Source organism: Amblyraja radiata, chromosome 40 (genome assembly GCF_010909765.2).
Source record: "Amblyraja radiata isolate CabotCenter1 chromosome 40, sAmbRad1.1.pri, whole genome shotgun sequence".
Classification (NCBI taxonomy): domain Eukaryota; kingdom Metazoa; phylum Chordata; class Chondrichthyes; order Rajiformes; family Rajidae; genus Amblyraja; species Amblyraja radiata.
In genome coordinates, this window is record NC_045995.1 from 5411790 (window position 1) to 5427755 (window position 15966).

General features: G+C 45.3%; 1 protein-coding gene across 4 annotated transcripts in view; it reads right to left on the bottom strand.

Annotated features, from left to right (window-relative positions):
* Positions 1-15966, bottom strand: part of LOC116967540 — a 41813-nt gene that overhangs the window by 7992 nt on the left and 17855 nt on the right. The window contains exons 5-6 of one of the 4 annotated variants that reach the window (XR_004410251.1): positions 8921-9151; positions 1036-1189 (exon numbers count right to left, since the gene is read on the bottom strand). Coding sequence is in view for 2 of the 4 variants with exons in the window: in XM_033014170.1 (XP_032870061.1) it covers positions 6482-6507; positions 8921-9151 (257 nt within the window). In the remaining 2 variants the exon portion in view is untranslated. Of the gene's footprint in view, positions 1-1035; positions 1190-6088; positions 6508-8902; positions 9152-15966 lie in introns of those variants that run through there. The other 3 variants (XR_004410250.1, XM_033014170.1, XM_033014171.1) reach the window with 3 other exon arrangements.

Consider the following 15966-nt stretch of genomic DNA (forward strand, 5'->3'; position numbering starts at 1 on the left):
ATAAACATTGACCCTGGACACATGGAATAACGGGTCGATGGTTGAAAGGGTCAAGAGCTTCAAATTCCTGGGCGTGCACATCTCTGAAGTCCGAGAACACATTCCTGGTCCGAGAACACTAACGCAATTATCAAAAAAGCTCATCAGCACCTCTACTTCCTGAGAAGATTACGGAGAGTCGGATTGTCAAGGAAGACTCTCTCTAACTTCTACAGGTGCACAGTCGAGAGCATACTGACCGGTTTCATTGTGGCTTGGTTCGGCAATATGAGCGCCCTGGAGAGGAAAAGACTACAAAAAGTAGTAAACACTGCCCAGTCCATCATCGGCTCTGACCTTCCTTCCATCGAGGGGATTTATCGCAGTCGCTGCCTCAAAAAGGCTGGCAGTATCATCAAAGACCCACACCATCCTGGCCACACACTCATCTCCCTGCTACATTCAGGTAGAAGGTACAGGAGCCTGAAGACTGCAACAACCAGGTTCAGGAATAGCTACTTCCCCACAGCCATCAGGCTATTAAACCTGGCTCGGACAAAACTCTGATTATTAATAACCACTTTCTGTTATTTGCACTTTACCAGTTTATTTATTCACGTGTGTATATATTTATATCATGGTATATGGACACATTTATCTGTTTTGTAGTAAATGCCTACTATTTTCTGTGTGCTTAAGCAAAGCAAGAATGTCATTGTCCTATACAGGGACACATGACAATAAACTCACTTGAACTTGAACTTGAATAACTCACTTCCCTTTGAAATAAAGCCAGTGGAGACCTGGGTGTAACCGAGATGAGCAGACACCACTCGACAGAGCAGGGCAGCCCCAGTACTGCACGGAGAATGGTGCTTGGGACACACTTGTTACTAGAAGCAGGGCTGCCAACATTGGGTGAGTGTTGGGAGTGAGACACCACTCGACAGAGCAGGGCAGCCCCAGTGCTGCATGGAGAATGGTGCTTGGGACACACTTGTTACTAGAAGAACAAAGATACACAGAAATGTACAGAGGCATGGATACACATCCTACCTTCAATCCACTGCAGTGCGTTGCGGAGATCAACAGTTTCACGGGACACTTTGTAGATAAAGAGAACAAGTGGTATCCCCCGGCTTTTCACAAATGGAAATGTTCAGTAATCTCACAATATCTGTGTGGACATTCCCCCGACCGTAACACTCCACTGATACAGAAAACAATGTGTTAATCATTCAGCATCTTTCACATCCATTACACACCCCCTCCTCCCCACCCTGACCGTCTGCTGTCTAGTTTCTCCCCGCACACTCTCACTTCACAAGATCACTAGAGGCCTCCACTCGGCCCCTCTACCTCCCTGCACCATTCTTTGCTATCACACACAATAGACAATAGGTGCAGGAGTAGGCCATTCGGGCCTTCGAGCCAGAACCACTATTCAATGTGATCACATTCAATGCGATATGGGGAGAAGGCAGGCACTGGTTATTGATAGGGGTCGATCAGCCATGATCATAATGAATGGCGGTGCTGGCTCGAAGGGCCGAATGGCCTCCTGCACCTATTTTCTATTTTTCTATCATGGCTGACTATCCCCAATCAGTACCCCGTTCCTGCCTTCTCCCCATATCCCCATGACTCCACTATCTTTAAGAGCCCTATCTAGCTCTCTCTTGAAAGTATCCAGTGAACCTGCCTCCACCGCCCTCTGAGGCAGAGAATTCCACAGCTAATTTCATCTCTCCTGTTCCACTTCCACATTGCCCTTCATTTCCCTATTGTTCCAACATTTATTCCTCTCCGCTTTAACCCCCCCCCCCCCCCCCCCCCCCAGAGTTCAATTCTCCACCGGCGTCCGGGGCAGATAATCCCCGGGAATCTACCGATAGTTTCCACGCCAGGCAGTTTGACACAACCGGCCCTGATCCTTAACTCTGTCCCCTCCATTCAGACTCTGTCACTGGTGGAAACCCACATCTCCACATCTCCTCCATCGTGTCCCCTGCGGTCTGAGTTGTTTCAATGAACGTTCCCTTATAGTTCGGACACCAGTTCTTGAGCACAATACAGTGCCGGAGGAAGTCGGCATGTCAAGCAGCATCTATGGAGGGAATGGGCTAACTGATGAAGGGTCGCTTTCCACCGGAGATGTTGCCCGGCCCCCTGAGTTCCTCCAGCGTCGTGTTGTGCTCAAGTTTGCAGCATCTGCCGTTTCTTATGTTTCTAACTCCCCGTCTCCCGCTCAGTCCCACCTTGGCAGGGGACGGTTTCCCGCTGGTTCCACCAGGTGAAGAGTCGGGAACACAACACAGGAAGGGCAGTCAGACTGGATAGTATCCATGTGATTCCTCGGGAACTCGCATAAAGGGCGGCCAGACTGGCCACAGCCCAGGGAATCCCTCGGGAACACAGCGCACGAAAGGTGTCCATAGATACGGCAACAGGGCGAGAGCAGACAGCGGCATCCACACTCACACCAGAGTAAAACACCAAGCAGGAAACTGATCTGAAGCAAGGAGCGGCTCGATGTCGGTGCAGGAACCGCACGACTACCACACTATTGCACCGCTCCCCTGTCACTCAGGCCAGAGCAGGGCGGATTTAGATGAAGAGAGGCCCCTAAGGTGTTCTACTTGTGAGGCCCCTTCCACCCCCCAATCCCCCACCCCCACGACTAGAGCAAGATGCTCCACCAGATTGACACCGATTTACAGCCCAGCGTGGCCAATGAGACAAGGAGCTGGGAAGCTGCGTTTATTTATTTATTTGTTGTTTATTAGTTTCCAGTGCGAGTGTCGAGTTCTCGGTTTAAAACACTATTATTCTGAAATGAAGGACGAGGAAAATTACCGAAGGGTTGTTTAGAGACTACAGCGCATATCTAAATGGCGTCAAGTTGGGAAAAGGGGAAGTACAACGGGATCTGGGGGGTCCTTGTTCATCAGTCTATGAAAGCAAGCATGCAGGTACAGCAGGCAGTGAAGAAAGTGAATGGCTTGTTGGCCTATTCTTGCTATTGAGGGAGCCCAGCGTAGGTTTACAAGGTTAATTCCCGGGATGGCGGGACTGTCATATGCTGAGAGAATGGAGCAGCTGGGCTTGTACACTGTGGAGTTTAGAAGGATGAGAGGAGATCTCATTGAAACATATAAGATTGTTAAGGGTTTGGACACACTAGAGGCAGGAAACATGTTCCCAATATTGGGGGAGTCCAGAGCCAGGGGCCACACGCAGTTTAAGAATAAGGAGTAAGCTATTTAGAACGGAGACGAGGAAACACTTTTTTCTCACAGAGAGTGGTGAGTGTGGAATTCTCTGCCTCAGGTGGTGGTGGAGGCCGGTTCTCTGGATGCTTTCAAGAGAGAGCTAGATAGGGCTCTTATAAATAGCGGTCAGGGGATAAGGGGAGAAGGCAAGAACGGGGTGCTGATTGGGGATGATCAGCCATGATAATATTGATTGGTGGTGCTGGCTCGAAGGGCTGAATGGCCTACTCCTGCACCTTTTGTGTATTGTCATATAATGGATGGGATTTATATAGCGCCTTTCTAATACTCAAGGCGCTTTACATCGCATTATTCATACACTCCTCAGTCACACTCGGTGGTGGTAAGCTACTTCTGTAGCCACAGCTGCCCTGGGGCAGACTGACGGAAGCGTGGCTGCCATTCTGCGCCTACGGCCCCTCCGACCACCACCGATCACTCACACACATTCACACACAGGCAAAGGTGGGTGAAGTGTCTTGCCCAGGGACACAACGACAGTATGCACTCCAAGCGGGATTCGAACCGGCTACCTTCCGGTCGCCAGCCGAACACTTAGCCCATTGTGCCATCTGTCGTCCCGCGATGTAAGAAAGGCCTACGAAAGTGTCAAAAATATTATACACCTTGCAGGGCTCTCACTTAATTTTTTTTCCCTGTTGCCAGCCGGGCAACCTTGGCAGCGTTTTAGGTTGCCAAATGACAGTTTAGGTGGTCATTTAAGACGGCTCGCATGACACGTGCGATAATGTGCTCGGACGAAGGTAGTTACCAGTCATAATTATGCTCAATGAAGCATTCACATATTATTTCTGCTTTAAATAAAGTCACAAACTAAACATATTCACAATCAAGACATGATATATCCCACTAGCACTCGCTGAGTTTCTCCAGCATTTTTGTGTACCTATGATATATACCACAATGGCATGCAGCAAAATTACAATACAGTAATTCTTTTTAATTCTTCAACTATTTTTACACATTGCAATGAATGCAATTTATATTCTTTCTTTCCACTTCCAAACAAAATTGTGGTTGAATTATTCAGCGTATGATCAACCTCGGTGAGACCAAGCGCAGGTTTGCCGATCGCTTCACCCAACACCTCCACTCAGTTCGCAATAACCAGCCTGATCTCCCGGTGATTCAACACTTCAACTCCCCTTCCCATACTGAATCCGACCTTTCTGTCCTGGGTCTCCTCCATGGCCAGAGTGAGGCCCACTGCATATTGGAGGATCAGCACCTCATATTTCACTTAGGCAGTTTACACCCCAGCGGTATGAACATTGACATCTCTAATTTCAGATAATCCCTGCTTTCTCCTCCCCTACCCAGCTCTCCCTCAGTCCACTGTCACTGCCTCTTCCTTCCTTCTTCCCGTTCCCCCCACCCTCACATCAATCTGAAGAAGGATCTTGACCTGAAACGTCGCCTATTTCCTTCGCTCCATAGATGCTGCCTCACCCGTTGAGTTTCTCCAGCATTTTTGTCCATCCATTCACACAAGTTCTGTTATCCCACTTTCCTCACCCACTCCATACACATTATGGGCAACTTTTCAGTGACAAGTTAACCTACAAAGCCAATCCGTCTTTGGGATGTGGGAGGAAACCCACACGCTCGCAGGGAGATTGTGCAAATTCAACACAGACAGTGCCCGAGGACAGGATCGAACACAGATCTCTGGTGTGTGAGGCAGCAAGTCCACCAGCTGTGCCACTATATTTTGTTTTCCAACACACAAAAAATTATACGTTGATAACTTTGGTTACTAAAAAAATAAAAATATCCACTTTATTCCATCTGCCATGTCTCTGCCCACTCTGCCAACCTGTTCAAGTCTTCTGCAGAGTCCCTGCCTTCTCTACACTACTTGCCCCTCCATCTGTCTTCATATAATCTGTAAACTAGGCCACAATCCCCTCATCCAAATCATTGATATATACAACACGACCAGTAGCGGCCCCAGCACCGACCCCTGTGGAACTCCACTGTTTACTGGCAACTAACCTGAATAAATCCCCTTTAGTGTCACGTTCTGCCATCCGGCCAACCTGCTATCCATGCTAGTACCTGCCCTTGATACCATGGCTCTCATCTTCTTTAGCAGTTTTACGTGCAGTACGTTACCAAGGCACTCGGGAAATTGATCTGTCGGTGTAGCGGCAGAATTTCATATCTTTCGGGAAATTAACTCCCTAGTTGCTAAATGGATGAGCAGGGATAAGGGGAATATCTTCGATACGCATGCGATCTGGCTCACAGAGACCTTCAGAGCTTCTTCACAGATAAGTCTTCAAAAACACAGTCCTTTGATTAATAAATGCTTTATTGTTGATAGAAAACGGTAAAATATATCCAAACTTCTTCCGACGTTACTGCAATCTCCATCGAACTCCAGCTTATTACTTTAAACATTAGGAAACTCCTCGTGTCTCCGTAACACTGGCATGATCTCCTTTAATACTCACATGATCTCGCATGGCTTGCATGGTCGCAGGGTTAACCTTCTCCCTACACGCTCCAAACTACACTAAAAACTAAACTTCTGTGCAAGCATCTTAGCTCCAAACACACCCAAACATGTCATAAATCCCACCCACAATATAACAGGCAGTCTAAGATTTAAAGGCACATGCCACATGCAAAACAGGCCAAATGGGAATACAAAGGGCTCTGGGTGGGGAAGACAAGGCACTTTGAGTTCAATAGTGATTAACCCCAAATTCCTGATTAAGACCCAAATACAGCTTAAAGTTTAGCCTGTTTCCAGAGTCCAAGTTCAGCTGTAAAATAAATGGTTGTAAACGACAGAATGTGAAGAAACATTCTGAACCGTTAGGAAACATATTTATTGTAAAACTTGTTCTTGATTTAGAAGCTATTGCATTACAAAACTGCCCAGTTCCATCACAATACGTAATTTGAGTATAATCATGTCTAATCTCTTCTTTGACTATATAGCAGGCAACAAAAAAGCTTTTAACTGTAGCTCAGTGCACGTGACAATAATAATCTAAAGTAAATGTAATGATTCCAAAGTAGTTTGATGCAACTATCAAAATTAATTAAACTGTTAAATCAATGGTTACAAACAACTTTATGTAAAGAATTAATCTCCTCATTTATTGGCCCGGAGCAGGTGGGGACTGAAGTGGGAAGTAGTAGCAGCATTGAGCCTGGGTCTGGGCAGCAGATTCCCCACACGGTGATGGATCAGGGTATCAGTCGTCTCCTCCTGCAGGGCTGCCTGAAACAGGAAACACAGATGAGCTCCAACAGATGTACTCACGCCGACATTCCCCCTTGCAGGAGGGAGAGCACAGTGCTGGATCACTGCAGTGTTGTGTGACAACATGGAGATGATGCACACGTCCCCACTCCCAGCCCTCCCACCACATCCCCTGTGCTCAGTCACACCGGCACCCATGGACATTAACAAGGTCACTGACGTAAATGCAACCCTGGGCTCCAGTCCAGTGGGACAGAGTGGAAAGTGCAGGAGTTATGTTAACCTTGTCACCAGCCCTGGTCAGAACACACTTGGGACACAGCACATGTTTCTGGTCACCGTGGTGCTGAAAAGGGGTCATTACAGATTTACAAGGAGTGGTCCCAGCCAGTAGCACTGTCCAGGCTGGGAATGAGAAGGACGAGAGTTGACCTGGTGAACGGTCTCAATGTTACAAAAGGGTTTGATGGGAGAAGATGCTTCCACTAGTGGCTGGAACTGGATGCAGGGTCACTGATACAGAACTGTCACAGAGAAATTAAACACAATTCAGGGGAAACTTCACCCCGGAGAGAGGCAGGAAGGTGAAACTCCCTACTACTGGGCGAGGTTGAAGAAGGGGAAGCTGGACAATCAGACAATGGGTGAGGATTGGAAGGACACACTGAGGGGAGTGAGAGAGAGGGATGGGAGGTAGCTGGTGGTGAACAGAAATACCATCATGAACCAGTCAGGACAAGCGTCCCGATTCCCTGCTGTAAACACTATCCGTGGAACAATGTCCAATGCAGATAGACACAACTTGTCCAATGCCGGATATGGGACTGTCACTGAACAAACAGGTGGATGTGCAACAGTGACCAACAGATGATATGGGACCCACAGTTTCCTCCATCACCTCCCCGTCACACACAGAGGCTGCAGCATGTGCTGCTGGAATTGTATGTCATGTTAGGGAGCGATTTAGTTGAGTCTGATATTGGGGTCATAACATCTAGAGGATTGATGACATATTGGACAAGTCAGAACTTATATTGACTTATTGTTCAGCATCTGTGCAATGCTGGCAAGGACATATTGGGAAACTAGATAATGAGTGTCAAGAGATAAACGGTGGCAAATGTTAATTGGCTTCTATAAGTTGCAAATTGTTCCTAGTGTGTAGGTTGGCGCGATCTCGGTGGGCCAAAGGGCCTGTTTCCACATTGTAAAGTCTAAAGTAGACAAAATGTGGAGAAAGTGGAAATCCATCGACTTGGTTGGGAAAAGGGAGGTGTCTTGGAGACTGATGTTGGTTTTGGAGGAACAACACAGAACTACGGACTGGGATAGAGGCAGTTAGTAGGTGAGGTGTATATTATATAAATGGTGTTACCTGCCTCCAAGTTAAAGGGGGAGCAGTGTGATGTATGGGATATAATTAGCATATGTTATATCTTGTGCGAGGGGACGCATGCGCTGGGGGAGACTCAAGGTGGATTCCTGGAATAATGAAGTTTGATAGTTTACTTCCGTATCTGAGTGTTATTTTAAGTCAGTTCCAGGCACCCAAATACACAACAGTAGGGAAATGCTTTGTATGACTTATCCAAGGCCTGGATTTGAAGAGCAAAGTTTGCAAGGAACCAGGGAGGGCTTGATCACTGTCCAAAGCAAGTTTCAGTAATGCATTGTGGACTGGTCTCAATGCTAAACAATCATCTCCTTATCCTGTGACTGTGACCCATTTATAACTATTCATTGTGGAGAAGAGGAGTGGAAACAGGGAATCTCTGGCTACTCTGCATCACTCCGGCTTACAGGAAATCACTGTGAGGCCACTGTAACGGGAAAATTATTGGATGTTGGATAGGTATATGAACGGGAAAGAAATGGAGGGTTATGGTCTGAGTGCAGGTAGATGGGACTAGGGAAGAATAAGTGTTCGGCACGGACTAGAAGGGCCGAGCTGGCCTGTTTACGTGCTGTAATTGTTATATGGTTAATTGTTATATGTTATATGGTTAATTGTTATATGTTATATGGTTATATGGTTGTTTTCCTGAGGGAAGATGATGTCTGGCGAACCTGGTTATATCTCCGGTGAAGATTGGAAGGAACCATGTGGGTCTGGAGTCACCTGTGGACAAGACCAGGAGAGGCCACCACTCGTACTTTCCAAAGGATGTCACTGATCCAGGGAGTTTGACCATGGTCACTGCTTTCACGGTTAGATAGGGACCAATGAGGTAGAGGAGGGAGAGGAATGGCCAGAGTGCAACAGGGTGGGGAGGTCCAGGATCACAAGACCTGTTCCTGCAGAAACTCACCGTCACCTCCCCACCTCCCCACAACCCCATCGCCTGGTGCTGCAAGGATGGCAGGCACAAGGGTATCGTAACCAGCTGGCATTACTAAATGCTCAAAGCTTTGCCTTGAAACCTGTATTCACTCTGCCACCCCAGGATGCTCTGTTTGATTATGTCCATCGCTCTGTTGGTTCTGGGGCCCTTCTGAAGCTTCTCACGTGATCCATAAAAAGGGATCAGCCGAATTCTCACAACTGCAGTTTTCTCATCAAACGTTCCCAGGTGATCAACTTCCACTGGCTTCTTGTCTGTGTCTGAAGACTTCTCCAGGAGGATCACAGCACAGATGTCTTCTCTCTTTCTTCCTCGTTTGTCTATTGAGAAATTAATCAATGTTGAAATTGCTTATCCTTGAGTGTTTATACCTCAATTATTTCTACATGCTTAGACACTTCCTGCAAAATGACAATGCAAAGCCAGCTGATTGACCACTCAGCACCTCACAGCTCTCCCCCTATCCCACCTTAGTGTCTCAGTGAGATCACATCTCTCTGTTCTGAGTTCCAGTAAATATCAGCCAATCTTCCTCACCCTTTCCTCAACGCAATGCCTCACCATGTGAATGGATTTATTTTACTGCTGCCCAGGGATATCCTTCCTTGGAGTGTTCCAGGTGTATTCTCCCCAGGCCCAGCACATGGTGACCATCTCAGGTCCCAGGACAGAGCTTCATGGTATTTCACTTGTAACAATGCAGCGGCAGGCGAGGCAGCACCTGAGGGGAACGGTTAATGTTTCAGATCAGAACTTCTCTCTAATTAGCTCGTTGACCTGAAACATGAACAGTTTCTGCCCCAACAGCCACTGCTTGACTTGTTCAGCAGGAGATGAAGAATTAACATGGCAAACTATGTAGTTCAGGGTTGTTCTTGCTGTTGGGCTGAAGTTTAAACTTCCCAGCTTTCTTACTGTAAAGTTCTGATGATAGTCCCTGAAGTAAGCATCTATTGTTTAGTGATTCAGATATCTCAACCTTATAACCATATAACCATATAACCTTAGACATATATATTTCCACAACTCTCTGGGGCAGGGAATTCCAGGGATTATCACCTTCTGAGAGCGAGTTTAGAATGTCCAGCCACTTGTATTGTATTTATAGCCCCTCATTTGTAGCTGTCCCACTACTAGAAATGTCTCAATATCTGTCACATTCCCTCATGGTCTTGTATGTTTGAATAAGGTCACACCTCATTCTTTCACACTCCAACAATAAACAGAAACAAACTGGTTAGAGGAAGTAAACTGTGCAAGTCCTCCAGGTGTGCCCTCATCAACACTGTTTTGGACCAATAAAACATCTCTCTGGTCTGAAACCAACCCTTTCGCAATAAAGATAAAAATGCCAGTTTAGTTCCGTCAGTTCAGTTTATTGTCATGTGTACCGAGGTACAGTGAAAAGCTTATGTTGCCAGCTAACCAGTCAGCAGAAAGGCAATACATGATTACAATCAAGCAATTTACAGTTTATAGATAGATATGTGATAAGGGAATAACATTTAGTGCAAGATAAAGCCAGCAAGCTCTGATCAAGGATAGTTCGAGGATCACCAAAGAGATAGATGGTAGTTCATCACTGCTCTCTGGTTGTGGTAGGATGATTCAGTTGCCTGATAACAGCTGGGAAGAAATTGTCCCTGAATCTGGAGGAGTGCGTTTTCACACTTCTGTGTCTTTTGCCTGATGGGAGAAGGGAGAAGAAGGAGTGGCCAGGGTGCGACTCGTCCTTGATTATGCTATTGGCCTTGCCGAGGCAGCGTGAAGTATAAATGGAGTCAATAGAAGGAATGTTGGTTTGTGCGATGGTCTAGGACACGTCCACAATTCGCTACAATTTCTTGCGGTCATGGATGGAGCTGTCCCAATACCAAGTGTGATGCATCTGGATAAAATGTTTTCTGTGGTTCATCTGAGAGTTATAGGGGACATGCCAAGCTTCCTAAACCTTCTAAGGAAGTCGAAGCATTGGTGAGCTTTCTTGGTCGTTGCTTCAATATGGGTGGTCCAGGAAAAATTGTTAGTCATATTAACTCCTCAGAATTTGAAGTTTTCAACCTTCTTTACTTGGGCACTGTGGCTGCAAACTGTATGTGTAACACTTTGTTTCCTGAAGTCGATCATTATCTCCTTTGTCTTTCTGACATTGAGGGAAAGCATGTAGTCTCAACACCAGGTCATGAGGGGCTCAATCTCCTTCCTATACTCCGTTTCATTATTATTTGATATCCAGCCCACAATGGTGATGTCGTCTGCAAATTTGTAAATTGAATTAGATTTGTACATGACTGCACAATCCTGGGTGTACTGATAATACAAGTATTTATATCCCTTAGTCCGTTCAGTGAAAACACCGACTAGAATACTTTAAACAATCTTTTATTTCACCCTGGTGACCTTGCTTCTCTGTCCTACTCTGGGAAGCTCTCCCAGCACAATCACGGAGAAACATGTGCTCAAACAAAGAAATTAGCATATCTATAGTTGATACAGTGGGAGGTAGCTTACAATGGGCGTTAAACTTCTACACCAGTCACTACAGTATCACATGGTTATATTGGTGGAGACAATCTTTCCACCCAATTACAATCATACTCAGCATAATACATCTTAGCCAATCACAATAGCATCGAACATCACATGGTTTACAAAATGTCACAGTAAGAAAAGTGAAACCTAACTTCAATCAGCCACGAGGTATCCCATGATCAAGAGACAGAATACTTAACCTAATCCTAGAGTATCCCGAGTTCTGCATATTCTCAGTACAAGGAATAAAGAAGTAGTCTGAGAACACATCCTTGTGCAGCCCCCGTGTTGAGGATTATCATACAGGATGCTTTGTCCCCTATCCTCACTGATTGGGGTCTGTTGGTCATGAAATCAACGTTGCAGAGATAACCATATAACCATATAACAATTACAGCACAGAAACAGGCCATCTCGGCCCTACAAGTCTGTGCCAAACAATTATTTTCCCTTAGTCCCACCTGCCTGCACTCATACCATAACCCTCCATTCCCTTGTCATCCATATGCCTATCCAATTTATTTTTAAATGATACAAATGAACCCGGCTCCACCACTTCCACTGGAAGCTCATTCCACACCGCCACCACTCTCTGAGTAAAGAACTTCCCCCTCATGTTACCCCTAAACTTCTGTCCCTTAATTCTGAAGTCATGTCCTCTTGTTTGAATCTTCCCTATTCTCAAAGGGAAAAGCTTGTCCACATCAACTCTGTCTATCCCTCTCATAATTTTAAAGACCTCAATCAAGTCCCCCCTTAACCTTCTGCGCTCCAGAGAATAAAGACCTAACCTATTCAACCTTTCTCTGTAACTAAGTTGTTGAAACCCAGGAAACATTCTAGTAAATTTCCTCTGTACTCTCTCTATTTTGTTGACATCCTTCCTATAATTGGGCGACCAAAATTGTACACCATACTCCAGATTTGGCCTCACCAATGCCTTGTACAATTTTTACAATACGTCCCAGCTTCTATACTCAATGCTCTGATTTATAAAGGCTAGCATACCAAAAGCGTTATTTACCATCCTGTCTATATGAGATTCCACCTTCAATATGAGATTCCACCTTCAATATGAGATTCAAGGAACTATGCACGGTTATTCCCAGATCCCTCTGTTCAACTGCATTCTTCAATTCCCTACCATTTACCATGTACATCCTATTTTGATTTGTCCTGCCAAGGTGTAGCACCTCACATTTATCAGCATTAAACTCCATCTGCCATCTTTCAGCCCATTCTTCCAAATGGCCTAAATCACTCTGTAGACTTTTGAATTCCTCTTCATTATCCACAACACCCCCTATCTTGGTATCATCTGCATACTTACTAATCCAATTTACCACACCTTCATCCAGATCATTGATGTACATGACAAACAACAAAGGACCCAACACAGATCCCTGAGGCACCCCACTAGTCACCTGCCTCCAACCCGACAAACAGCCATCCACCATTACCCTCTGGCATCTCCCATTCAGCCACTGTTGAATTCATCTTGCAACTCCTGCATTTATACCCAACAGTTGAACCTTCTTAACCAACCTTCCATGAGGAACCTCTCAAAGGCCTTACTAAAGTCCATATAGACAACATCCACTGCTTTACCCTCGTCAATTTCCCTAGTAACCTCTTCAAAAAATTCAAGAAGATTAGTCAAACATGACCTTCCAGGCACAAATCCATGTTGACTGTTCCTAATCAGACCCTGTTTATACAGATGCTTATATATATTATCTCTAAGTATCTTTTCCATTAATTTGCCCACCACTGAAGTCAAACTGACAGGTCTATAATTGCTAGGTTTACTCTTAGAACCCTTTGTAAAAAATGGAACAACATGCGCAGTACGCCAATCCTCGGGGACTATTCCCGTTTCTAATGACATTTGAAATATTTCTGTCATAGCCCCGGCTATTTCTACACTAACTTCCCTCAATGTCCTAGGGAATATCCTGTCACGAACCTGGAGACTTATCCACTTTTATATTTTTCAAAAGTGTCAGTACTTCTTTTACTTTGAAACTCATAGTATCCATAGCTACTCTACTAGTTTCCCTTACCTCACATAATTTAATATCCTTCTCCTTGGTGAATACCGAAGGAAAGAAATTGTTCAATATCTCCCCCATCTCTTTTGGCTGTGCAGGTAGCTGTCCACTCTGTCTCTCCAATGGACCAATTTTATCCCTCGTTATCCTTTTGCTATTAATATAGCTGTAGAAACCCTTTGGATTTACTTTCACCTTACTTGCCAAAGCAACCTCATATCTTCTTTTAGCTTTACTAATTTCTTTCTTAAGATTCTTTTTACATTCCTTATACTCCTCAAGCACCTCATTTACTTCATGCTGCCTATAATTATTGTAGATCTCCCTCTTTTTCCGAACAAGATGTCCAATTTCCCTTGAAAACCAGGGCTCTTGCCAATTTTTACTGTTTCCTTTCAACCGAACTGGAACATAAAGATGGTACACAAAATTGCTGGAGGAACTCAGCGGGTGCAGCAGCATCTATGGAGCGAAGGAAATAAGGAAATTTCCTTCGCTCCATATTTCCTTCGCTCCATAGATGCTGCTGCACCCGCTGAGTTCCTCCAGCAATTTTGTGTACCTTCGATATTCCAGCAACTGCAGTTCCCTTTTGAACAGGAACATAAAGATTCTGTACTCTTAAAATGTCCCCTTTAAATGTCCTCCATTTCCCTTCTACATCCTTCCCATAAAACAAAATGTCCCAGTTCACTCCTTTTAAATCATTTCACATCTCATCAAAGTTAGCCTTTCTCCAATCAAAAATCTCAACCCTAGGTCCAGTTCTGACCCTCTCCATAATTATATTGAAACTAATGGTATTGTGATCACTGGACCCAAAGTGCTCCCCAACGCATACCTCCGCCACCTGTCCCGTCTCATTTCCTAACAGGAGGTCCAGCACTGCCCCTCCTCTAGTAGGTACCTCTATGTATTGCTGCAAAAAACTATCCTGCACACATTTCACAAACTCCAAACCATCCAGCCCATTTACAGAATGTGTTTCCCAGTCTATATGTGGAAAGTTGAAATCTCCCACAATCACTACCTTGTGCTTACTACTAATATCTGCTATCTCCTTACATATTTGCTCTTCCAATTCTCGATCCCCATCTGGCAGTCTATAATACACCCCTATAAGTGTTGCTACACCTTTCCCACTTCTCAGTTCCATCCAAATAGCCTCCCTAGATGAGCCCTCCAATCTATCCTGCCAAAGCACTGCTGTAATATCTGCCCTGACTAGCAATGCAACACCACCACCTCTTGCCCCTCCAATTCTATCACACCTGAAGCAACGAAATCCTGGAATATTTAGTTTCCAATCACAGCCCTCCTGCAACCATGTTTCACTGATCGCCACAACATCATACTTCCAGGTGTCTATCCAGACTAAGCTCATCCACCTTTCTTACAATGCTCCTAGCATTAAAATATGATGAGTGCTGACATAAAGTCCCGCAAGTTTGGTGATGTTCGATGGTATAATGGTATTAAAGGCAAAGCTGCAGTCTATGAATAGGAGTCTGACATAGGTGTCTCTCTTATCCAGGTGTTGTAGGGATGAGTGTAGGGCTAGGACATTGGCATCATCCGTGGACCTGTTGTGGCGGTAGGTGAAATGCAGTGAGTCAAGGCTGCTGGGTAGACTGGATTTTTGTTGCATTCCATAACTAGCCTCTCAAAACATTTCATGATGGTGGATGTCAAGGTAGTCGTCTAGGCATGAGATCTTGCTTTTCTTCAGCACTGGTATGATGGCGGTCAGCTTAAAGCAGGTGTGTACCTCAGAACGGAGTAGGGAGAGATTAAAGATATCCGCGAATATTCCCACTAGTTGGTCCACGTAACTACTAATGACAGGGCCAGGAACTCCGTGTGGGCCAGTTGCTTTTCATGGGTTTGCCCTCAGGAAGGCCAATCTAACCTCGGCTACAGTTACCCTGGGGAGAGGCACATTCGAGTCTGATGTGCCAGGTGTCAGTAACCTGCTAGCCTTCTGCTCAAAACGGGATTAGAAAGCATTCATGAATGATGCATCTCACTAATAATGTTGCCTGGCCTTGCTTTGCTGCCAGTTATCTTATTCAGACCGTGCCACATTCTCCATGTGACCAAGTGATTATACTGGGACTCAAGTTTGTCCCGGTATTGTCTCTTGGTGAGGGAGGGAGGGGGGGGGGGGTGCTGTCCCCCCCATGTTTTGAGAGGTGGAGGACAATCCAGCCTGTGGGCCGTTGGTTGCTGACCCCTGTCCTCGATGTTAGGCCTCATTGTGTCCCCTCCATGTTTTAAAAGCAAATTCCAATGGCGTACTCATTCAGGTAAGCTGCACAATCCCTGACTATGGACCAGTCAATTACAAAAGTGTAAGAATGGTAGATTACACTGAGACAGTACACAAGAGTTTCCACATTTGGCACATTCTTGTACACTTCAAGTTCAACTCTGTTAAAATGTGGAGTTTTAACTTGGCCATAAAGTGCCGTTGTCCTAACGGTGACATTTATCAGACTTGACTAATTTTTTTATAAACATGGAAACATAGAAAATAGGTGCAGGAGGAGGCC